The 24055-nt window shown below is 34.3% G+C and overlaps 1 protein-coding gene and 2 long non-coding RNA genes across 3 annotated transcripts; 1 reads left to right on the forward strand and 2 right to left on the reverse strand.

The window, feature by feature from the left end:
- Positions 1-316: 316 nt before the first annotated feature.
- LOC140174774 (uncharacterized) lies at positions 317-7650 on the reverse strand. Its single transcript, XR_011864438.1, has 2 exons — positions 6521-7650; positions 317-639 (listed from the first exon to the last, which is right to left on the reverse strand). It is a non-coding gene; the product is annotated as an uncharacterized lncRNA (long non-coding RNA).
- A 388-nt stretch (positions 7651-8038) lies between these two features.
- Positions 8039-15935, reverse strand: LOC140174773 (uncharacterized). Its single transcript, XR_011864437.1, has 2 exons — positions 15426-15935; positions 8039-8371 (listed from the first exon to the last, which is right to left on the reverse strand). It is a non-coding gene; the product is annotated as an uncharacterized lncRNA (long non-coding RNA).
- Positions 15936-17772: 1837 nt separating this feature from the next.
- LOC112705647 (uncharacterized) lies at positions 17773-20099 on the forward strand. Its single transcript, XM_025756532.3, has 4 exons — positions 17773-18148; positions 18254-18421; positions 18534-18604; positions 19591-20099. The coding sequence occupies exons 1-4, from the start codon at positions 17891-17893 to the stop codon at positions 19895-19897; spliced, it is 804 nt and encodes a 267-aa protein (XP_025612317.1). The 5' UTR covers positions 17773-17890; the 3' UTR covers positions 19898-20099.
- Positions 20100-24055: the final 3956 nt, after the last annotated feature.

A 24055-nucleotide genomic window follows, 5' to 3' on the forward strand; every position in this document is an offset into this window, starting at 1 on the left:
ATAATTATTTATTAATTATAAATGTATATAATTATTTATTTTTATAATAACTTGTCATGTGGTAAAATATTATTGGACGATGAAAATCCCTGTTCAGATGGACTCTTTCCTCTTGAAAAATACGCTGAGTGTAACACCCTACCACACTGAGCTTTATGCTTAAGTCATAAAACAGAGATGGAGTGCTATTACGACCTCTAAATTAAAATGTGTACATATTATATCAGAAGAATTATAATATACTACGAGTCTTAAAAAATAGAGGAAATAAAAATCGCGAAATAAAAGCGTAATGCTCAAGTAACGAGTTATCCTGCATACTAAGAAAGCTATAGCTGTTAAATATAAAGTAACCAAAAACAGGAAAAGAGGGTCAAAGATACAAAGTAACAACCTCCTAACTCAACCCGCGAAGTCAACACTGGCTGGAGAATATACACACATATATATACATATCCAAAACCCAAATGTACATAAACAAAATCCTATCTCTCCATAAACCTCTAAGAGGATCAAAAGAATAAGTTATGCGGAGAGAAAGCTAAGTACATATATATACATCACTGTACAACAAAATAACCCAGTAACCACTTCGCTTCAGGAGTCCAGACGCCTAACGAAATGCCTCTCGACCTGCATCTAAAAAACAACAACATAGTATGGGGTAAGAACCAGAGGTTCTCAGTATGGTAAAGGTGCCACACACATATAATATATAAGGTCTTGGGAATGCCAGCGGCAATCCTAGAACGCCGACACTCAGATCAGAGAGCTTAAATGATTAAACAGAAGCCGTAAATGGTGGTTTTCTAAGAGTATCTAAGCCTAACTTAACTTAATCTTAAATCTAAGTCCCATACTGCCATTCCTCCATACCTCCATCTCCGTCAGCATATCACAGATAAATAAACAGATAAAGGCAAGCACAAGAAGGTTACAAATACTGCAAGTAACAATATATATTTAACATGGCAAGTACACTTAGGCACACCCAGTTAATGCACAAACAAGTAGTTCAAGTAGTATGCATATGATGCATGCTTGTCTTATGACTGATGAGGCTCATCTGTCGGTTATCCAGCCAACCCGACAAGTTCGAAAACCTTAGACACGTGCATCCCCAAGAGTCTATGCAAAGCTTTTTCTCAAATAATCAATATTGCTCAATAGGGGTTAACATTTCCGGGAATTTATAAGTGCCCGGTCACCCTTACGTCATAGGGTTAACAGAGTATCGAGTTTTCAACCTGGTACTCGTGGTGGCAAGCTACGGTACTTTACCCAGTGAATATCATATCTCAGATCATTTAATCATTTAAGCCAAGTATTACACATGATCAATCATTTAATTATCAAGCCAAGTATCATACATGATCATCGGTAACATTTCATAATCAATTAATCACTTTTCAACTTTACTTCACCTCCAAGTTATCCCCACTTCCTAACTTCATCTAATTATCAGGTTTAATACTATTATTAATGACTAAAGGAATGAAAATAAAGGTTTAGAAGTTTGAAATACGGTTAAAATTATTGAAAACCATGTTTATTGAAATAAGGGCCATGCGTACGCGTGGCTCAACGTGCGCGTGGGAGTGTAAAAATGTAGCTTGCGCTCGCGTCCTCTTGTCATGCATACGCGTAAGTGAGTATCTCATGTCACGCATACGTGTAGGGTTCCTCGCATTCGTGCAGCCAAAATTCTGGCCCACGCGTACGAGTGGGTCATGCGTACGCGTTGACGTATGTTTCTTAAAAAGAAATTGGCAGATCAACCAGAAAGCTGCAAATCCATGGTAAGTTTAGCTGCAAAATTACATATTCGCCATCCAAACTTCTGATGGGCATAACTCAATCGTTTTATATCATTTTCCTTCCGTTCTTCGAATGGCATAAACTTCACGAATCCAATTTTTATTTAAAACAAGTTAGAGTCAATCTAGGGTTTCAGAAGCCAAGTTATAGCCCACCGAATTTCAGCCCAAAACAAAAATTTTTGCAATTCTCTTCCAAACCTCATTTTCAATTCAGAAGTTTCATTTTAAACACTTTCAAACCTACCAATTCAACACTGCATATCCTTCCTCATTACCATGACAATGACCACAATAATCATATTTCAAATCATCCACAAATTCACCAAATCACCACTAATTCATCAAGCATCATCAACTATAAACTTACATTCTCAAATCTATAATCAACAAGCTATTCAATTCACACATACACCAAACCAAACCAACTAATTTACAAGATGCTAAGCAATAATTATATACACATTCGTTCCAACCTATCCTATGGTCATCTAGCCTAAGTTTTCACAGAACATTATATATTAAATGCAAAAAATCTAAAACATACCTTGGCCGATTTTCACGTAGCGACCAAAGCAATTTAATTAAAACTAAGACAACCCCTCAAAAGCTCAATAAACTCTAGGATCAGTTTCCTCCATGTTCCAATATTCACAATTTCAAGCTCCAATTATTTATTCACAACCTAATACACATTTATAACACATATATACCCAATTTAATACTCAAAGCTCAAATTCAATGAAATTAAAATAGAATTATGGTATCCTCACCTTACCCAAGCTTTACATAAGCAAGAGTGAACGTTTTTCTCAAGCTAATTGGATCATAAAAAGTCAAAAAGAAAAGAAATTCAATATCTCCACTTAATTTTCCAAAACTGGGGGAAGAAGTGGCTGAGAAAAATAAAGCGAGTTACCTATAAAATTGTTCCAGTAGAAATGTAGAGCTCGACACGGTGGTCGCGTGGCTGCAAACGGTGTGGCGATCGGAGGAGTTACGGCAAATTGAATTTACCGTAAGGGTTGAAAACGTTTTCCCGTTCTTCCCTTCCCTCTGCTCGCTGGAACGTGTATAAGGGAAGAAAGGGGAAATGTTTGAGTTTCATTTAATGTCCTTTTAGGCTGGTTTGGGCCCGGTTCAACCGGTTCGGTCCGTTCGGTCCAATTTTGGACCAATTTTTTCGAAATTAGTGTCAAAATTCTTGTTTCGATGAGCTCTATCCTAATTTAATATAATATTTGTATTTCTAATATTCTTTATTAAAAACTAATTTATCGACTAATTATTTACTAATTTAATGGGGTTTACATCCTACCCACCTAACAAAGAATTTTGTCCTCAAAATTCGAATTCAGTTACCTGAAAAGAGATGTGGATAGTCTTTCCGCATATCTGATTCGAGTTCCCAAGTATGTTCCTTAATACCAGCTCGACTCCAAGCTACTTTTACCGAATTACTTCCTTCCCACGTAATCGTTTAATGCTGGTGTCATCAATTCTCACCGGAATTACTGGAAGTGTTAGATCTTCTCTCACTTGGAATGGTTCCAGTTTTAGAACATGACTTGCGTCAGGAGTATACTTCCGAAGCTATGACACATGTAACACGTCGTGCAAGTTCGAAAGATACGTTGGTAAGGCAATTCTATAAGCCACCGGCCCTATTCTTTTCAGGATCTCAAACGGTCCAATATAACGGGGATTCAGTTTCTTAGTCTTAATAGCTCTTCCCACTCCGGTAGTTGGTGTAACCTTCAGAAAGACATGCTCCCCTTCTTCAAACTCCAAAGGCTTTCACCTTTGATCAGCATAGCTCTTCTGACGGCTTTGGGCTATAAGCATTCGGCTACTAATCTTCTTTATCTGCTCAATAGTTTCAGTTATCATCTCAGGCCCTAATATACTTCTTTCTCCAGTTTCATACCAACATAGTGAAGATTGACATTTTCTGCCATACAGAGCTTCATATGGAGCCATTCCGATGCTTGCATGGTAGCTATTATTATAAGCAAACTCTACTAATGGCATATACCGGTCCTAGCTCGCCGGCTGGTCCAAGACACAAGCCCTTAATATATCTTCCAAGGTTTGAATAGTTATCTCTGATTGACCATCTGTCTGAGGGTGATACGCGATACTCAAACTCAACTGAGTCCCAAATGCACGCTGAAAGGCTCCTCAGAACCTTGATGTGAAACGAGGATCTCTGTCAAATATAATGGTAGAAGGCACGCCGTGCAACCTGACAATCTCTTTGATGTACATTTGGGTCAATTCCTCTATTGTGCAACTTATTCGAATGGGGAGGAAGTGAGCTGATTTTGTCAGTCGATCCACAACTACCCAAATAGCGTCACAACCAATCCAAGTCATAGGCAAACCTGTCACAAAATCCATTGCAATACTCTCTCATTTTCATTACGAAATCTCTAAAGGCTGAAGGGTTCCTAATGGTCTCTGATGCTCAACCTTAACCTTATAACACGTTAAACATTTAAATACATGCAATGCTACATCAATCTTCATTCCTGACCACCAGAACATCGCTTTCAGACCTTGATATATTTTAGTGCTTCTTGGATGGATTGAAAACCCACTCTTATGAGCTTCCTTCAAAATACTTTATCGTAGGTCTCTGACATTTGGCACAACAATCCAGTTCTTGAACCTCCACAAACCATCCTGACCTTCTGACACTCTCCACTATTTTCCCTGTTCAATTACTAGCAATACCTTATGTAACGCTTCACCATCTTGATGAGCCTTCAGTAGTTCTGATTTAAAATCACTTGAAATCTGCAACTGACTCAAACACAGAATTCTATATTCTTCTCTAATTCCCAGGTTTAAACCTTGAAATTCCTTTAATAACTTTTCTTCTCGTAGCATCATCCAAGCTGCATACAAAGACTTTCGACTCAGGGCATCAGCTACAACGTTCGCTTTTCCTGGATGGTAATTCAATTCAAAGTCATAATCCTTCAGAAGCTCCATCCACCTCCTCTAACGCATATTTAATTTTTTCTGCTCAAAGAGATACTTCAAACTCTTATGGTCTGAGAAGACGTGGAACTTGACACCATAGAGATAATGCCTCCAGATTTTCAGAGCAAACACAATAGTAGCAAGTTCTAAATCGTGAGTCAAATAGTTCATCTCATGCAGCCTTAATTGCCATGAGGCGTATGCTACAACATTCTGGTGCTGCATCAGAACGCACCCCAAACCCTTTAATGATGCATTACAGTACACTTCAAACGGTTCACTTAGCTTAGGCAATACCAACACGGGTGCAGTAGTCAACCTTTGCTTCAATATTTGAAAACTCTCTTCACACTCTGAAGTCCAGACAAAAGGCGTATCCTTCCTAGTCAGCTTATTTAAAGGTAAGGTGAGCTGTGAAAATCCCTTAATGAATCTTAGATAATACCCCACCAAACCTAGGAAACTCCTAATCTCTGTCACTGAAGTTGGTCGCTCCCATTTCATCACTGCTTCCACCTTAGCAGGATCCACAGCTATTCCTTGCTTGCTCACTACGTGACCAAGAAATTTCACCTCACTCTTCCAGAACTCGCATTTAGATAACTTAGCGTATAACTTCCTGTTTCTCAAAATTTGCAGCACAGTTCACAAATGATCAGCATGCTCCTCATCAGATTTTAGAGTAAACAAGAATATCATCAATGAAGATAATGACAAACTTGTCCAGGTACGGCCGGAAAATCCTGTTCATATAATTGATGAATACTACCGGAGCATTAGTCAATCCAAAAGACATCACCGTATACTCATAATGACCATAACATATCTTGAAAGCAGTTTTCAGAATATCTTCATCTCTAACACTTATCTGATGATACCCGAATCGCAAATCAATCTTAGAAAACACACAGCACCCTATAACTAATCCATTAGGTCATCGATTCTAGGTAGCGGATATTTATTCTTCACAGTAATCTTATTCAATTGCCGATAATCAACACACAAGTGCATACTTCCGTCCTTTTTCTTTATCAGTAACACTAGCGCTTCCCACGGAGAAACACTTGGTCGAATAAAGTACTTACTCAACAGATCTTCCAGCTGAGCCTTCAGTTCAACCATTTCTAAAGGTGACATCCTGTACGGAGTAATCAGAATTGGACCAGCTCCAGGCACCAACTCAATTACGAATTCAACCTCCCGGTTAGGTGAGAATTCATTAATATCATCTGGAAATTCACATACAACCGGAATCTGCTCTAAACTCTGATCATCATCTGATACTCCCGCAGTTAATAACATAATACCCTGACATTCAGTTCCAGAACAGTTTACTATCATAGAGTTCAAATAATAACTATTCACCACAACTGGCACTTCCGACCCTTCCGGCATAAATTATACTGACTTTTCAGAACAGTCAAGCAAATCATGATTCTTAGATAACCAATCCAATCCCAAAATGAGATCAAGACCAATCATCGGCAAATAAATTAAATCATGCACAAATTTACGTTGCTGTATTCGAAATGGAACTTGTGGACATCCTAACCTAGTCACCATAGCCTCATGAGTAGCATTATGCACTTTCAAATCATAACCTAAAACCACCATCCTCAATCTTAATTCATTAGCCTTTTCAAATGCAATAAAGGAATGAGATGCTCCTTAATCAAATAAAGCATTTAAGATTTTAATAACCATTTCATAGTTACCTCTAATAAGTGTCTCAGATCCCTCAGTACCTGCTGCAGAAGTAATATATACTCTCCCTAGCTGTTGTGCCCTACCAGTCTCATACTTTTTCTTCTCCGGACAATTATTGGCCAAATGCCCGGGCTGTCCACAAAAATAACATACCCCAAGTCCTGATTTGCACGGAACTCCAGGATGATACTTTTCACACCTATGACAGTTTAAATCCTGCTGTGGCTGCATTCCAAACCTTCTCCCTTGATTAACATTAGTATTCAACATTTTGTAATTACCCTGGCCTTGATTCTGCTGCAGAACAAAACCTCCACGCTTGAAATTTCTACCTCTCGGAGCAAAGTTCCTCCCTGAAGGCCTCTGGAAAGGTACCCTTAGACTTCCTTTCTCTACTGCCACCTTTTTCACATATTCCTCAACCACCCTATTCTTATTCACCAATTCAAAAAATACTCTGATGTCCATTGGGGCAACAAAGCGCAAAATATCGCTCCGAAGACCTCCCTCATATTTAATACACTTTCACTCAACAAAATCTTTAGGCGCACCTTGACAGATACAAGAAAAGCGACATAACTCCTCAAACCTGTTAGTATACTCAGTAACAGTCATTTGGCCCTGCTTTAATTGCATCAATTCAAGTTCCTTGGCATTTTTGACTGAATTAGGAAAGTATTTCTTATTAAACTCTGTTCGGAAAACCTCCCAAGGAATCGCAGCACCATAAGGCTGCAGGATACGTCGTGTTCCCTGCCACCAATACTGAGCCTCACTATGCAGCTGATAAGTTCCAAATTCAACCCATTGCTCTTCAGGAACCTATTGAGCTTGCAACGCCCGTTCTATAGCCTGAATCCAATTATTTGCATCAGTGGGATTTGAGGTTCCCCTGAAGGTTGGAGGGTGAACTTTCAGAAATGTAGCAAGTGTCATAGGACCGTCCTCATCATTATTGTTCCCGTGATTATCCTAGTTTATCTGATTACCTAGTGCCTCGGTTGTCGCTTGCATAGCTGCAGCCATATTTCCTAGAGCAGCCATAAAATCTACTGGATTCCCTGTCGTGCTAGGAGTAACGGTGCCTATCCTACCTCTACCTCACCTGCGACCGCGTCCGCGAGTCAACATCTGGTTCCTATATACACCAAACAAGTGATATTAAGTTGATCAGTTTCAATATCACAGGTCTAATGCTTTAAGTTCCAAATGCATGTTTACAAATATTTATGCCATATATATCAGTCAGATATCCTAATGCACATTAACACATATACAGAGAATGCACAGAAACATGATCAGTCCGTCTTTCAGGATCTATAGGAACAAACTGCTCTGATACCATAATGTAACACCCTACCAAACTGAGCTTTACGCTTAAGTCGTAAAACAGAGGTGGAGCGGTATTACGACCTGTAAAATAAAATGTGTACATATTATAGCAGAAGGATTATAATATACTAGGAGCCTTGAAGAATAAAGAAAATAAAAATCGCGAAATAAAAGCGCAATGCTCAAGTAACGAGTTATCTTGCATACTAAGAAAGCTATAACTGTTAAATATAAAGTAACCAAAACCAGGAACAGAGGGTTAAAGATACAAAATAACAAGCTCCTAACTCAGCCCGCGAAGTCAAGACTGGCCAGATTATATACACACACATATATATACATATCCAAAACCCAAATGTACATAAACAAAATCCTGTCTCTCCATAAACCTCTAAGAGGATCAAAAGAATAAGTTATGCGGAGAGAAAGCTAAGTACATATTTATACATCATTGTACAACAAAATAACCTAGAAACCACTTCGCTTCAGAAGTCTAGACGCCGAACGAGATGCCTTTCGACCTGCATCTGAAAAACAACAACATAGTATGGGGTGAGAACCAGAGGTTCTCAGTATGGTAAAGGTGCCACACACATAATATATAAGGTCCTGAGAATGCCAGAGACAATCCTAGAACGCCGACACTCAGATCAGAGAGCTTAAAGTATTAAACAGAAGCCATAAAAGGTGGTTTTCTAAGAGTATCTAAGCTTAACTTAATTTAATATTAAATCTAAGTCCCACACTACCATTCCTCCATACCTCCATCTCCGTCAGCATATCATAGACAAATAAACAGATAAAGGCAAGTACAAGAAGGTTACAAATACTGCAGGTAACAAATATACATTTAACATGGCAAGTACACTTAGGCACACCCAGTTAATGCACAAACAAGTTGTTCAAGTAGTATGCATATGATGCATGCTGTCCTATGGCTGATGAGGCTCATATGTCGGTTATCCAGCCAACCCGACAAGTCCGAAAACCTTAGACTATCCCTCGACGTGCATCCCCAAGAGTCTATGCATAGCTTTTTTTCAAATAATCAATATTGCTCAATGGGGGTTAACATTCTCGGGAATTTATAAGTGCCCGGTCATCCTTACGTCATAGGGTCAACAGAGTATCGAATTTTCAACCTGGTACTTGTGGTGGCAAGCCATGGTACTTTACCCAGAGAATCTTGTATCTCAGATCATTTAATCATTTGAGCCAAGTATCACACATGATCAATCATTTAATTATCAAGCCAAGTATCATACATGATCATCTGTAATATTTCATAATCAATTCATCAATTTTCAGCTTTTCTTCACTTTCAAGTTATCCCCACTTCCTAACTTCAAATGATTATCAGGTTTAATACTATTATTAATGACTAAAGGAATGAAAATAAAGGTTTAGAAGTTTGAAATACAGTTAAAATTGCTGAGAACCATGTTTGCTGAAATAGGGGTCACACGTACACGTGGCTCACGCGTGTGCGTGGAAGTGTAAAAATATAGCTCGTGCACGCATCCCCTTGTCATACGTACGCGTAAGTGAGTATATCATGTCATGCGTACGTGTGGGCCATGCGTACGCGTGGACATGCCTGCTGGTCCATCACGCGTACGCGTAGAGTTCCTTGCATTTGCGCAGCCGAAATTTCATCCCACGCATATGCGTGGACGTACGTTTCTTAAAAAAAATTGGCAAATCAACTAGAAAGCTGCAAATCCATGGTAAGTTTAGCTGCAAAATTACACATTCTACATCCAAACTTCCGACGGGCATAACTCAATCATTTTAAATCGTTTTTCTTTCGTTCTTCGAACGGCATAAACTTCACAAATCCAATTTTTATTTAAAACAAGTTAAAATCAATCTGGGGTTTCAGAAGTTAAGTTATAGCCTGTCAAAATTTGGCCCAAAACCAAAATTTTTGCAATTCTCTTCTATACCTCATTTTCAATTCAAAAGTTTCATTTTAAACATTTTCAAACCTACCAATTCAACACTACATATCCTTCCTCATTACCATGACAATGACCACAATAATCATATTTCAAATCATCCACAAATTCACCAAATCACTACTAATTCATCAAGCATCATCAACTATAAATTTACATTCTCAAATCTATAATCAACAAGCTATTCAATTCAATTATTTGAGAAGTTGGAAACTAGTGATGGTTATGATGAGCTGAGGGCTTGGAAATGAATAATGTGAAAATTATTGGATTATATGGGAGTGTGCGGAGCCTATATCTCCGGCGTGGCAGATTTTTCTACTGCATGACTAGTTGTTGTTGAGAGTGTGGGAGGTCTATATCCCTGGCGTGGTAGATTGTTCTGCTGCATGATTTGTTGTGGTTGTTTCCTTCTCTGCTGCATGAAGTGTGCAGGGCCTATATCCCTGGCGTAGTAGACTCTCTACTGCATGAGTGTGCAGGGCACTATATCTCTGGCATAGCAGATTCGCTGCTGCATGAGTGTGCAGGGCATTATATCTCTGGCGTGGCAGAAAAGGCTACATCTGGAAGGATGTGTCGGGTTGGCATTTACAGACCGACTAGTGATATCACGAGCCAATAGGACAGGCATTCATCATATACATTTCTTATGTGCTTGTTTGCTTTGATTACTTGAGTTTGCCTAGTTATATGATATGCCTACTTGCTTTTTGAATTACTTGTTATATATGATTACTACCTGTGTATTACTTGCTTGCATTATTTGTGATTGTCTGGTGCTGAGGAGGTTAGGTAGGCGATGGCGATGGGATTGTACGGAGGTTAGGTTGGCGAAGGCTGTGGGATACAGCGGTGTGATTAGTATTAGTTAGAATTCCCCTAAGTTTAGATAACCCTGTTTATGGTTTAATTTCTTTATTTATTTATTTTATTCTAAGCTTGAATATCCATATTCGATGTGAAGTTATAGGATTGCCTTCGGCGTCTCGGAGTCTTACATCTTACATATTGGGCACTATTACCATACTGAGAACCTCCGGTTCTCATACCATATGTTGTTGATTTTCAAATACAGGTCGTAATTCACCTCAGTGAAATTGCGGACATGGTGACAGAGCGGAGTATGGTTTATTCTTGGTTTATTTTTGTTTTATTTTGTTGTAGTACTATCTCTCACCCTTTTTGTTTTAGACTTTATGGCCTTAGAGGCTTACTTGAGAAATAAGTTGTATAAGATGTTTTAACTCAAAGACTCTGTATTTTTCTATTGTAACTAGTTGGCCTAAGCTCCGCGGGTTACGACTAGAGTTCTTTTGTTTATTACACTTATATATATCTATCTTGACTATTATTATATTAAGTTTCATGTTGTACCCTGTGCCTTTACATTTTAGTTATCGTGTGTGGACGTCTCACGCTTGTAAATCTGCTTTATGCGATTTTGAACTTTATTCCTTCATCGGGCTTCTAGTATTATTATCTCCTTCTATATTTATTGATGCATGAGCTTTAGAACTGTCGTGACGTCTTGTTATCTTTCGCTTTACGGCTAGAGGTAAGGCTTAGGGTAACAGGATGTTACACACTACTCTCTTATTCACCAACTTTACCCAATAGGCCAATACTTCTTTTCGTGGCTTCAGGCCTTCTATCAAACAAAAGAAGTTTGTTATTATCTGAGAGATAGAAGCCCACTTAGTCATTCTTTTAAAAACTTAGGTCGGCTATGCACATTAGCTACGTAACCGTGTCTTGGCTTTGGCTTCACAGCCTCCAAACATTAGCTGCACTCTATGTATCTATGCGTAATCGACAAAGCATTCTCTCAATATAAGAGAATTGCAGGTTACGATCTTTCCAACACTAAATAAAACTATAGAACATCCTAATATTCTTAAAGAAATCACATCCATTCATATTATTTTAATTTACATCTCAAGAACTACATAATTGAAATTTCAAACATAAAAGTTTTCTTAATTTATTATCTAATAAAACTTAATTAACATCTCGTAGTCTTTACCTATTTAAAACTCAGAAAATGAAAACTTCCATCAATCATCTTTTGATTTGGGTATGATCCATATGAGTTTTAATTAAGTTAAACTTAATTATAATAGTAGTGTTAGAGAATCAAGGTGGATGTTACAATACTCCTCTTATGTTTGGAATTTTGAAACTCTTTTTAGATTATCAATATTGTAATATGTATTGGCACAATTTTTTAATAGGTATTCTATTAATAGAACTTTTATTATATATTAATAACATCATCAAACAATTAATGTCAATAAATTATATTTTTTTAAAAAAATTAATATTTAAAAAATTAACACTAACATAAAACTATACTTTTAAATAAAAACCATAAAATAATCATAAAATATATCTTTATCTATTAAGCAACGTTTTTTTTAATTAGTATTTTATTAGTGTTAATTTTTTTATTGAAATAAAATAAAAAAATGATTGTTTTCCATAACAATTTTTTATTTTTATCTTTAAGATTTATTTTGTTTTAAAATTTCATAAACTCATTACATTACCATCTAAATCGTACTGGTATATTTTTATCTTTTAAAATTTATTTTTATGTTTTAATTAATTAATAATTTTAAATTTTATTTGTTTTAATTATTTATTTAATATTATAATTTATTTCATAAAACTTATCACGTATACTATTTTTTTATCTATAACATCGTGATTTTAAAAATTAACTATATTATAACATACCATTTAATTAGGATATATATAAATATATATTAGTAATAGAATTAATATTTTTTTAAAGTGTTATTTTAAATCAATTTTAGGTTATTATTTAAATTTAATTTTAAATTTTTATAGTTAAAACTAAATTTAAAAATAATTTTAAATAAGTAGTCACAAACCAAAGAGCAGAATAGTATTAAATTATCGTCAGATTTGTAACTAGAGTTGTTGCTTCTGATATTTAACTCATGAAATTAGGGTGTAAATATGTTTTTGTAATTAAACCCAGACGGATCATATCAGTTTGCATTGATTTGAATATCGAATTAGAATTAAATTTCTTTAATAAAAAAAAGAAAAAAAATTTGCAAAGAAAAAAATAAGAATAAAAAAATGTGAATGATAGTTAAAGTTTGATAAGTTAGGTAAAAATTATATAAATTTTTATTTTTATTTTTAATATATAGGATAATTAGTTTAGGTCGAATCCCAAACTCTAAAAAAAAATATTTTGTGAAATTTAAAGTTTTTTATTTTTTCAATAAAGTTAATAATAATTCTTAGATTTCTTTCTAAAGCAATTCAATAATATTTCAAATTTTTAAATGACAAAATTTTTAAATTTTTTATGTACTCTCTTGAATATTAATTTTTAAATTTAAATTATATATATTTCAAATTTTGTTTGTCACATGAGAGTGTATAAAAATTTGAAATATAATTTAAATATAGGTGATTTATTTGATGACACAGTTAATGAAGATCACGACTCTATTGGCATTGAATATAAAATTTTTTCTATTTAAGTTGGTTGTACAAAATTTGTTACAAAGTTTAATCCAATTTAAATTATTAATATTTTTTATTATTTTTAAAAATTATATTTAATTATTTATAAATACATATATCTAGTTTATACTATAAACGAGATAATTTTTATGTGTAAACAAGATATATAAAAATTGACAAAAATATACATATGTAAACGAAATAAATAAACGTAGTGTAAATTGGTAAGTACGCTATAAATTATTTATTTTGATAATTAAAATAATTAAATTATTTATTTAAAAATTTCAAATTTTATGAGATAAATTATAATATCAAATAAATAATTAAAATAAATAAAAATAAAAATTATTAATTAATTAGAATTTATAAATGAATTTAATAATTTTAATAACTTATATACCAATAGAATATATTAAATTTTCAATAGTAAGTCATCAAAAAAGATTTCTGTAATAATCATAATTGCTATTTTATTAAAAATATATTTTAAAAGTTATAATTAATGTATTGGTAGTTTTACAAAAAAAATATATATTAATTAATTAATAATTTTGTCAATATACATAAAAAACTTCATTAATGGAATTCTCTAGGATATTGTGCCAACGTACATTACAATACTCCCTTAATATTTGGAGTTTTAAAACTCCATATAATTTTAACAAAAAAATACTATTAAAATTTAAAATTTAATTTATTTTGCGTTGATTTAGGTTAACATTTAATGCATACTGATGAAATCAATAAACAATTAATATTTTTTTTTTGAAAAACTACAAACATATTAATTACAACTTATAAAATATATTTTTAATAAATGATAATTATAATTATTATAAGAAATTTAATATGCTCTATTAGTATATAAGTTATTTAATTAGTTAATAAAATCTAATTAATTAATAATTTTATATTTTATTTATTTTAATTATTTATTTAAAATGATAATTTATTTCATAAAGTTTATTTAATATACTATCTTCTTTTGTTCATTGAAAATAATGAATTTGTTCACCGACAAAGTTATTCCTATTTTTGTACAATTTAAATCGTATTCGTATATTTTTATTTTTTTATTAATCTAATTTTATTCACATATTTGAATTTTAAACTTTTAAAATTTTTTATTTAAAATTTAGATAGATATAATTTAAATTAATAATTTAATTTAATAAAAATAAACGTATTCGTATTATTTTTATTATCTTAAGAAAAAAATATCTCTAACTATATTTTCTAGGTAAGATTTATTAATCTTTTCAGATATTATGTACTTATATATACACTCTAATATTATTAATTTGAAAGATTATATATATCTATCTCTTTTGTTGAGATATTAAAAATCATGTTTAACCGCTTTAAAAAAATAATACGAGAATATTTATTTAAAATAAGATGAATATATTTATTTAAAATTTAAAAATTTTAAATAAATTTATTCGTATTAATTTTAAAATAATATGAATATGCTTGTTTAAATAGAAAAAATTTAGAATAGTAAGAGTATTATATCTTTTTAATTCTTTTAAATTTTTATTTTTATCATAATTTTATAATAATTTAATATCAATCTAAAAATAAAATAAATTTAAATTAAACCAAAAAATTTAACCCAAATAGAATTTAATGCTAATTCTTTTCTCTTTCTTTAATAATTAAATGATGATTCTTCTCTCTCTTCTTAATTAAGGAGTACTAAAACTCCAAATACGTTAACTTTTGTTTAACTCTTTAAGAAGAGTTTTAATACTCCAAACCTTTTAGGAGTATTGAATCAGGCGCCAAGAATCAATATCTTTTGTGATTTGTAGTTATTAATTATCTATCATTAATATTTTTAATAATATAAAATTATATTTAATAGTGTAAAATTATATACTCTTTTTTAATGGTTAAATACTAACTAAATTTTAATAAAAATGCTAACTCTAAAACTTTGAAAGTTAGTCCGACTAAACTGACTACCGTTACTAATACATGAACATTAAAAAAAGAAGGCAAAAAAAAATTATGGATAGAGTGAGGACCGATTGAGGAATAAGTAACATTTGTGTATACAATACAATACAATAATTACTATATAATTAAAGTAACATATTTAAGATATTACCAATTAGTAGGATCTCCAAACCAGTGGCGACCACATAGACCTGAAATTGGAGCGGAAGAAGGCCAATGCCAAGAGCAACACCACCAGCGCGGCCACGCCCCACGGCGACCCTCCTCCGGTTCCTGCTGACGAAGTTCGCCCCATGGCTCGAGCAAGGGACGAGACAGGGGCCGGAAGGACGAGGCGCGAGCCATGCTTAGATATGGAATGTGCAACGAGTATTAAGAGAAGTGGAAGAAACAAGAGGAGAAAGTTGAGGTTGATGGTGGCTGTTTGCATGGTTGTCCTCAATTTAATGTAAGAAGGGAGTAATAGCAAAAACATCACAATGCCAACTATGGCTACTAGTTGAAATGGAGGTGCCGATATGGATGACAATGTGTTCATTGTCCACCCTTGCTTCCATGCTGGACCCCTTTTCTCCTTCAATGGCCACACCATTTTTTCTCTTAACTCCTAAGTCTCTCTGGTTGGAATTTATAATGCAGGCAAAAGAGAAAAGAAGAAAAGGTTGTCTTTGTGTGTCACTCTCTGATTTATGTTGGCTTTAGAATAGATTCCAAGATGGTACTGACTCGATCAGATTCTTGATTCTATCTCCACTTCAAACCCGAACCATCTCTTTTATTTTTTAACTTTTTTTTCTCCTTTGAGCTTTTATGCCCAATTGCCCACCAAGTTATATCATTCGCCACCCAGGATTGATACCAAACAACTTGTACCCGTCTATTTTAGAAGAAGAATAATATGCACTCTTTGTTCATACTCATACTCATAATTCTTTTTGGCCAAATTAAATCAGAGAATATTAAAAGATCAATAATTTTAGTAAAAAATGAAAAAGTTATTTAACGTTAGTTCAAATATAAAAAAATAAAAATAAAAATAAAATATTAATTACCTATATTTTTCGATTAAACTAGAGTCATGATAAAATAACGAATGATCATCATTCATCAGTAGTTACGTACGGGTGTGTTTGGCAAACCCGTTTGAAGAGAAAAAGCACGTTTAAGCTTATTGAAAGTTTCAATTTTTTGTTTGGCTAACTTTTGATTTGGCAAACGCAGAAGTGATTTTGATGTCAAACCCAAGTTTGCTAGAAGCAACAATTTCTAGCTTCTGCGTTTCACTAACGAGCTTTTAGCTATTTACATTAAACATTTATTTTTTTTTACCAATTTTATCCTTGAAACATGTTATTGTATTATTTATGAAATTTTTATTATTTCTCCTTATATATGAACTTTCTTTTTCTATTATTTATTATTTTTATTTTTTGTTAAATTTTTATTTAACATTATACACTCTTATAATTGTGATTTTTATATATTATATTTATTATTATCTTTTCATAATATGATTTATTGATCACATTAGATAAAGTAAATTAAACAAAAAATTAACTATAAATAATAATAATAGTAAAAAACTACAGGTACTAAAAAAGAGTACTAAAAGAACTAAAAATATACTATATAAAATATATCATCAAGAATTTTTAGATTTATTTCCATCGCTACCAGGATAAATATTTAATTTTATTATTTTTAGTATTCTTTTGTATAATTATAATTCTGGTATATATAATTTTTTATTGTAATTTTTTATAATATAAATTATGATCCCATTAAAAAAGGATAAATTAAATAAAAAAATTAATCATATGTATTAATAAAATTATATGTTGAATTCCAAAATAATATTAAGAATAAGATTATTGAGAGTATTAAAACAAAAATAAAATGTAAAAAAATACTAAATTAATATTTTCACGTTAATATTTAAAATTTGAAAAAATGTAATATATTTGATTAAATACTCTTATATATAATTCATATTTCTTATTTTTAATATAAAATATATTTTGCTAATTTTTATATGTTATTTTTATTTTAATAAATAAATATTAATTTTATTATAAAATTAATTAATAAAATTATTCAAATATCTAAATTAAAATAACTGGATAATATAAAAAAATTATTTAAGTTGATGTCTATTTTAGTAATTTTTCATCTAAAAGTGATTTTGAATAGTGTAATCCAAAAAATATTTATTTTACTATAATCCATTTTGATATAAAGATAGCCAAACATAAATCATTTCAATACAAACTTACTTTTCATCAAAATTAAATTTGCAAAATCAATTTTATACAAATTTCCGGTTGCAAACTGTAATCCAAACACACACGTAGTTACTAGTTACTATAAAAAAATTTAAAATATTAAATTAATTAAATATGCTTCTGCATTCTTCTTCTTTTTCAAGAAAAAAAAAATAAACTCTAGTCCCAAGGGTGATGGGTCAAATTGAAGGCCTTGTTGGGGGCCCAATTATATTCAGTAATAATAAGTCAAAGTCAAACAAATTCAAAACGCAAAGTTTTGGAGCTCGAAACCCCAACTCTGCTGCGATTGCTCAAGGGAAAGTGTGGCGCTGCTGCCACCTTCACCGGAAGAATGCCGTCTGAAGAATCGAAGCAGGTAAAGAAAGAGGACGCCAACCACAGCAACAATAAGAGTTCTTCGTCTTCCAAAAAAGCCACAACCTCCAAGCTTCAAAATGTGAAGAAAGAAGATTCTGACAATGATTCTTCTTTCAAACCCCTCAAGCCCAAGCCTTCCGCTGCTGTGTCTCGCTCCAAACCCAAGAAGGAAGAGTACTCCGACGACGACGACGACGTGCCCATTGCCAAAAGAGCTTCCAACAATTCCAAGGTTTCTCAATATTGAAGCTTTCTTCCTACAATTTATGTGGCCATTTTTGCTTCTTTTATTTTTTTTTTACTCTCTTAAAATGTGTACTGTTTTTTGGGGATGAAGGAAGTAGTGAAGAAAAGGAAGAAGGTCAAGGAGGAAGAAACTAAGAAGACAAAGAAGAAAGGGGAAGATGCTGCTGCTTCTTCTGCTTCACAGCAGCAACAGGAGAAGAAGAAGAGAGCGAAAAAGGTGTATGATTTACCTGGCCAGAAACGAGATCCACCTGAGGAGGTAGATATACAATTATATACATTATACATGTATGCTTTATTCTCCTATTCCTTATAGCTTTTCCAGTTTTGTATAATCAGTGTGTTGTGTTTGTTTCCTTGTGACATTTCAGAAAGATCCTCTCAGGATTTTCTATGAGAGTTTATATGAGCAAGTTCCGACAAGCGAAATGTCACAAGTCTGGTGAGTTTTTCTTTCCTTACCATGATTTGTCAAGGGTGGGAGACACATTACTGTTTATATGCAACTTTGAGACACTACTGATAGTGTAGTTTTGCCTTTAAGCAACAGATCGGTATAGAGTTGAAAAGGAAATTGACGAATCAACTTTGTCTGTGTCTGTGTATGCAAGAAATACATAGAATGCTTCTAATTTTAAAATTTTTGTCACAATTTATATTTGGAATATATAGCAATGTCTCAAACTACTGAAATTTCAAGTTCATTTAGGGCCTCATTTGCCTGAATTCCTATAAAATTGCAGCATCATCAAGTGATACGAAATTAGGCTAGATACGAGACCCTTGCCAACCAACTGGAGTTTGTATTAGTAGCACCATGCTCTTTAATATTGTTATAATTTATGTTTTATACGAAATATAAATTTCAGTTACATTGAGAATCCATTTTAAAAGGTAGAGGTAGGCTTTCCCTGTCTTTCTCCCTCCAATATTGTGCTTGAGTAATCATGCATCCTTCATAAAGGGTCATTGTGATGAACTAACTTTCAATACTGACCTTAAAGCAAAGTATCTTAAGGTTGTCTTAGTAGTGTTCCAGGTCAGGTTGAATCGTGTCAAATTTTGGAGGATGTGTATGTTTAATTTTAACTAACCTTATAAACATGCACTGCCTCTTTAATTTGTGAACCCAGAACCAATAATTGGTTGTAGGATGTCTGCTAATGCATCTGCAAATTGGCATTTGTGTATCTGGTTTTTCTTTTGCTATTGCCTGCTAGAGATTAATGATTCCATAGATTCATAGAATATTCCTTAAAGTTGCAATATCAACAGTTTCCATCCAGTTAAACTGATCACTATCTTTCAACCCCCCCCCCCCCCTTTTACTGCAAACTTGACCTAGCGTAATGTTGAAGAGTTTGGTGTTGCATTTTAATCTGGAATCTTGGATTCGAATTGTTTATTTCTTATTGAATATAACTGCAGGTTGATGGAGTCAGGCTTACTTCCTAAAGAGGTGGCAATGAAAATATTTGAAAAGAAGCAAAAGAAAGCTCTGCAGCCGAAGCTCACTTCTCCGGTTAAAGCTGTAGCATCAGCAAAGGGAAGCACACGATCCGTCACGGTCAAGAAGAAAAGCCCAACCTCCCCTGTACCTTCTGCTAAGAAGAAGACCCCAAACTCCACAAGGAAGCAGTCCAAGAAGCGGAAAGCGGAGGATGCAAGCTCTGAGGATGACTCTAACGATGACTATATTTTGTCTTCTAAGGCTAAGAAATTGAAAACAAATTAATTGTGCTCTAGTTGAATTTTATCCAATTCTTACTTAGTTGTACCACCATTGATTAGGTTAATCTCAGACTTGTAAGGTATTCGAGTGGATGATGTTATATATGACTTCGTAGAAGCATTCATATGTGAAGGATTTCTTAACTGTCAATTGCCAAATTGATAGTTTTATATAGCCTTTCCCTTATTGGAAGGGTTTCTAGTAACTTATTATTAGTCTATACGGTCAATTGCCAAAACTATCTTTGGTTGTTCATCAAATACATGATTTGATGATTACTTGAAAGTTTGACTAGAACGCGAACCAATTGATTATGAGCTAATTTTGATATTTTTTAATTTTATTTTAGAGTGAAATCTCACTCCATTCCTAACAATTTTGATGGAAAGAGTAGTATTTTGATTTGTCCGTGCCTTTTATATCTTTGATGATGTCGTCGCGTTTGGTGTTGAATTGAGTGTAGGATTCATATCGCGGAGTTGGTTTGAAGTTCTTCTTGTGTTCTCGTGTTTTATCGTCGTCTCTGTAGTGTGGTTTCTCTGTTTTCCGAGCTTGTCGGAGTTTCCCGATGTCGATCTGACCTTTAGCCTTTTCACAGAACTCGGCCATAGTTTTAGGTTTGGCTATAGCAATGGTTTCCTGGAATTTCCCTGGTCGGACTCCGCTTTTTATTGCATGCAGTTCCGCCTCGGGGTGGAGATCGGGTATACTCATGGCTATCTTTGTGAAGCGCATCATGTAATCCCTAACGCTTTCGTGCTAGCCTTGCTTGACTGCATTTAGGTAATTGGAGTCTTGTAGGTAGATGGCTGATCCAGCAAAGTGCTCCTCAAAGGGCTTTGATAGGTCTCGAAAGCGAGAGATAGAACCTGTAGGCAAAGAACAAAACCAATCAACTGCAGGACCGTCTAAGTTAGATGGAAAGCAACGACATAAAACTTTATCAGATGCACCATTTACTATCATTATGGAGGTGAACTTTTTTATGTATTTCTTCGGATCACCTAACCCATCATAGGGAATTAGGGTGTTCGGCAGAGTGAACCTCCTGGGTAACACGAAATTCATCACCTCGGCCGTAAATGGCCCAGGGGAGCTTTCTTGATTGTCGTCCTCATCGTTTGGCCGAACTTCCTCATTATGCTCGGGTTGCTCCTCTTCGTGTCGAGCAGTTTCAGAGACGTGTGTCAAACCTGACTGATGCTCGACTTCTTCTGTCCTTTCTTGCCGATCGTTGTTGTTTTCGATTCGGGTGTTATTCAAGTTAGCAATTTGATTTGGCATTCTTTGGTTCTCTTCGGCCATGCGCTGGTTGGCTTGCCGTAACTCGGTCACCATTTGAAGGAGTTCGGATGGTGTGGGTGGAAATTGTTCAGCCATGACTTCAAGCGAGAACGTCGAGGCCGATGATATATGAAATGAGTTATGTTCTCGGCCCCACGGTGGGCGCCAATTGTTCTTGTATGGATACCTGAAGGGAGAGTTCAGTCCCTGGGAGTCGACGCCGAGTTGTTATCTTCGGTGCCGGCCTTTGAGCTTCGTGGAAGTCCAAGCTTTACTCCGAAGGGATGTCCAATTACGCAAAGCGTGAGCAAGGAACAAGGGGGGAGTGTACCTGCAAAGGCACTCCGAAACTTACGTCAGTATTGAGAATTCAATGTGTCTATAAGATAGAATACTATACCTTTATAGGTGAAGTAAGGTCAGTTACATCTCTGTTGGTCTTCGAAATTGAAGAGTCATGATTAGGCTTTTATGAATCATTCCGTTATATTGGGCGTTTCAGGATATAAGCCATTGGGTCTGGTTGTAAAGTAAGTTGCTGATTAATGACGTAACGCCGAACTATGATGCGTTCTACTGAGTTATGGCTCATAATGCCGAGTTATGACTTAATATTTGTAACAGCCGGATCAGATCCGATCCGCATATTTGCAGATCGAATATCGAATATATCCGCAAAATATATAAATATTTTAAAAAATTTATTTTTATTAAAAAATATCAATAAAAATATTTTTTTACTTTTTAAATATGTTTACTTTTAAAATATTATTAAACATACTTTTTTAAATAATAAAAATAAAATAATATAATATATATGATAATTATTAGATGAAATAAAACATAAAAATAATATTTACTTATTTATTTAGTTATTTTTGCGGATACACAGATCAGATATGCGAATACTTACATAAAATTCGCAATCTGATCCGATAGCCTTGCAGATTGGATCGATATCTGCAATTTTCGAATCAAATTCAGATAAATACTACATATCTGCAGATTAAATCTGATCCATGAACACCCTATTCATATCACCAATGAGTACTCACATTTTACACTATACATTAGGAGTGTTCAAACCAATCCAATCCGAACAAAACCGATCAACCGAACCAAAAAAACCGATAACCGAACAAACGGAAAACCAAAAAAAGAAAAAAATTATTTGTGCAGTTTTTTGCGGTTCGGTTCGGTTTTTTAACCGAACCGGTGTTACTAAAAACCCTGCTATAAAAGCAGCCTCCCTCCTAAACCAGCCGCAGTCAATAGCCATCCCTAGCAGAAAACCCTAACTCCCTCGATCCCTCTCTCTCAACCTCTGTAGCGCTGAATCTCAGCGGAAGCTCTTCCTTCTTCTTCTCTGCCATCGACGCCGCCGGACAGCACCATCGCGGCGGCGCGGCTCTCTTCTCTTCCTCTCTCTTTCTCGTAGCTCGTAGCGCTTCTCTTTCTCCCTCAGCCTCGACAGCTCCACACACCACCTCTCCAGCAGCCGTCACCTCCACGAACCAACAGCCACTATCTTCTTCGACGAACCGCAGTAGCACGCACCTGACGCAGTCGAAGCAACCGCCGTTCATCGTCCGTCTCTCGTTCGTCGTTGATCTGTCTGGTCTTTGGTTCGTCGTCGCCGCCGTCTCACCATCCTGCACCTCCGTCGTCCTATGCAATGGAGCCTAAGTCTCAGGTAGTTTGTTTTGTTCCGATTCTATTTTTATTAATTCTGGTTTAGTCTTTTTATTGATTTTAATTTGTAATGAACACTTGGTTGCCTTATTCTTGATTCTATTGTTGAATTGTTGATTCTGATTTTGCTTTTTTAATTTTGAAATTTTTGTTCTGTTTTGATTTAGGAAAATTCTTGTTTAGGGTTGATTCTGATTTTGTTTTTTTAATTTTGAAATTTTTGTTTTGTTTTGATTTAAGGAAATTCTGGTTTAGGGATGATTATGATTTTGCTTTTTTAATTTTGAAATTTTTGTTCTGTTTTGATTTAGGAAAATTTTGGTTTAGGGTTGATTCTGATTTTGCTTTTTTGGTTCTATTTTTTGATTTAGTTTGGAATTGGTGCACCATTTTTGCAAAATTTTTGGAATTAGTTTGAATGTATTTCTTTACTTTCTTGCAAAATTCTGGTATAGGGTTGATTCTGATTTTGCTTTTTTATTAGTTTGAATGTATTTCTTGACTTTCTTGCAAAATTCTGGTATAGGTTGATTCTGATTTTGCTTTTTTAAATTTGAAATTTTTGATATATGGAATGTAAGTTCAGTCTGAGAAGGGAAAACTCCAATATAGAGGTGAAAATTGGAGAGAACACCCTACGAAAAGTTAAAAGTTTTAAGTATCTCGGGTGCATCATACAGGATAATGGAGAGATTGAACATGATGTAAATCATAGGATCCAAGCAGGTTGGTCAAAATGGCGGAGTGCATCTGGTTTTATATGCGACAAAAAAGTGCCTTTAAAACTTAAAGGTAAATTCTATCGCACCGCTATAAGACCGGCGATGCTGTATGGTACGGAGTGTTGGGCGGCTAAAGGGGAGCACGAACATAAGCTGAGTGTGGCAGAGATGAAGATGTTGAGATGGATGAGTGGTCATACGCGATTGGATAAAATAAGGAATGAAGATATAAGGGAGAGAGTTGGAGTAGCACCCATTGTGGAAAAGATGGTTGAATCGCGTCTCAGGTGGTTTGGACATGTGAGAAGAAGACCGATAGAACATCCAGTCAGGAGGGTGGATGAGATGGAAGATGGACAAAGGGCGAAAGGCAGAGGAAGACCTAAGAAGACCATCCATGAGGTGGTCAGACGAGATCTACATGTAAACGGTCTCACTGTAGACATGATACATGACAGAGCAC

This window comes from Arachis hypogaea, chromosome 8, assembly GCF_003086295.3.
Source record: "Arachis hypogaea cultivar Tifrunner chromosome 8, arahy.Tifrunner.gnm2.J5K5, whole genome shotgun sequence".
In the NCBI taxonomy this organism is placed as follows: Eukaryota; Viridiplantae; Streptophyta; class Magnoliopsida; order Fabales; family Fabaceae; genus Arachis; species Arachis hypogaea.

What these genes read in the sequence shown, in the direction of transcription:
- LOC112705647 (XM_025756532.3), top strand. Translation starts at nt 17,891, where the DNA reads ATGCCGTCTGAAGAATCGAAGCAGGTAAAGAAAGAGGACGCCAACCAC. An exon ending in GAGCTTCCAACAATTCCAAG is followed by an intron (nt 18,149 to 18,253) that starts GTTTCTCAATAT and finishes TTGGGGATGAAG; the next exon opens with GAAGTAGTGAAGAAAAGGAA. An exon ending in AGCGAAATGTCACAAGTCTG is followed by an intron (nt 18,605 to 19,590) that starts GTGAGTTTTTCT and finishes ATATAACTGCAG; the next exon opens with GTTGATGGAGTCAGGCTTAC.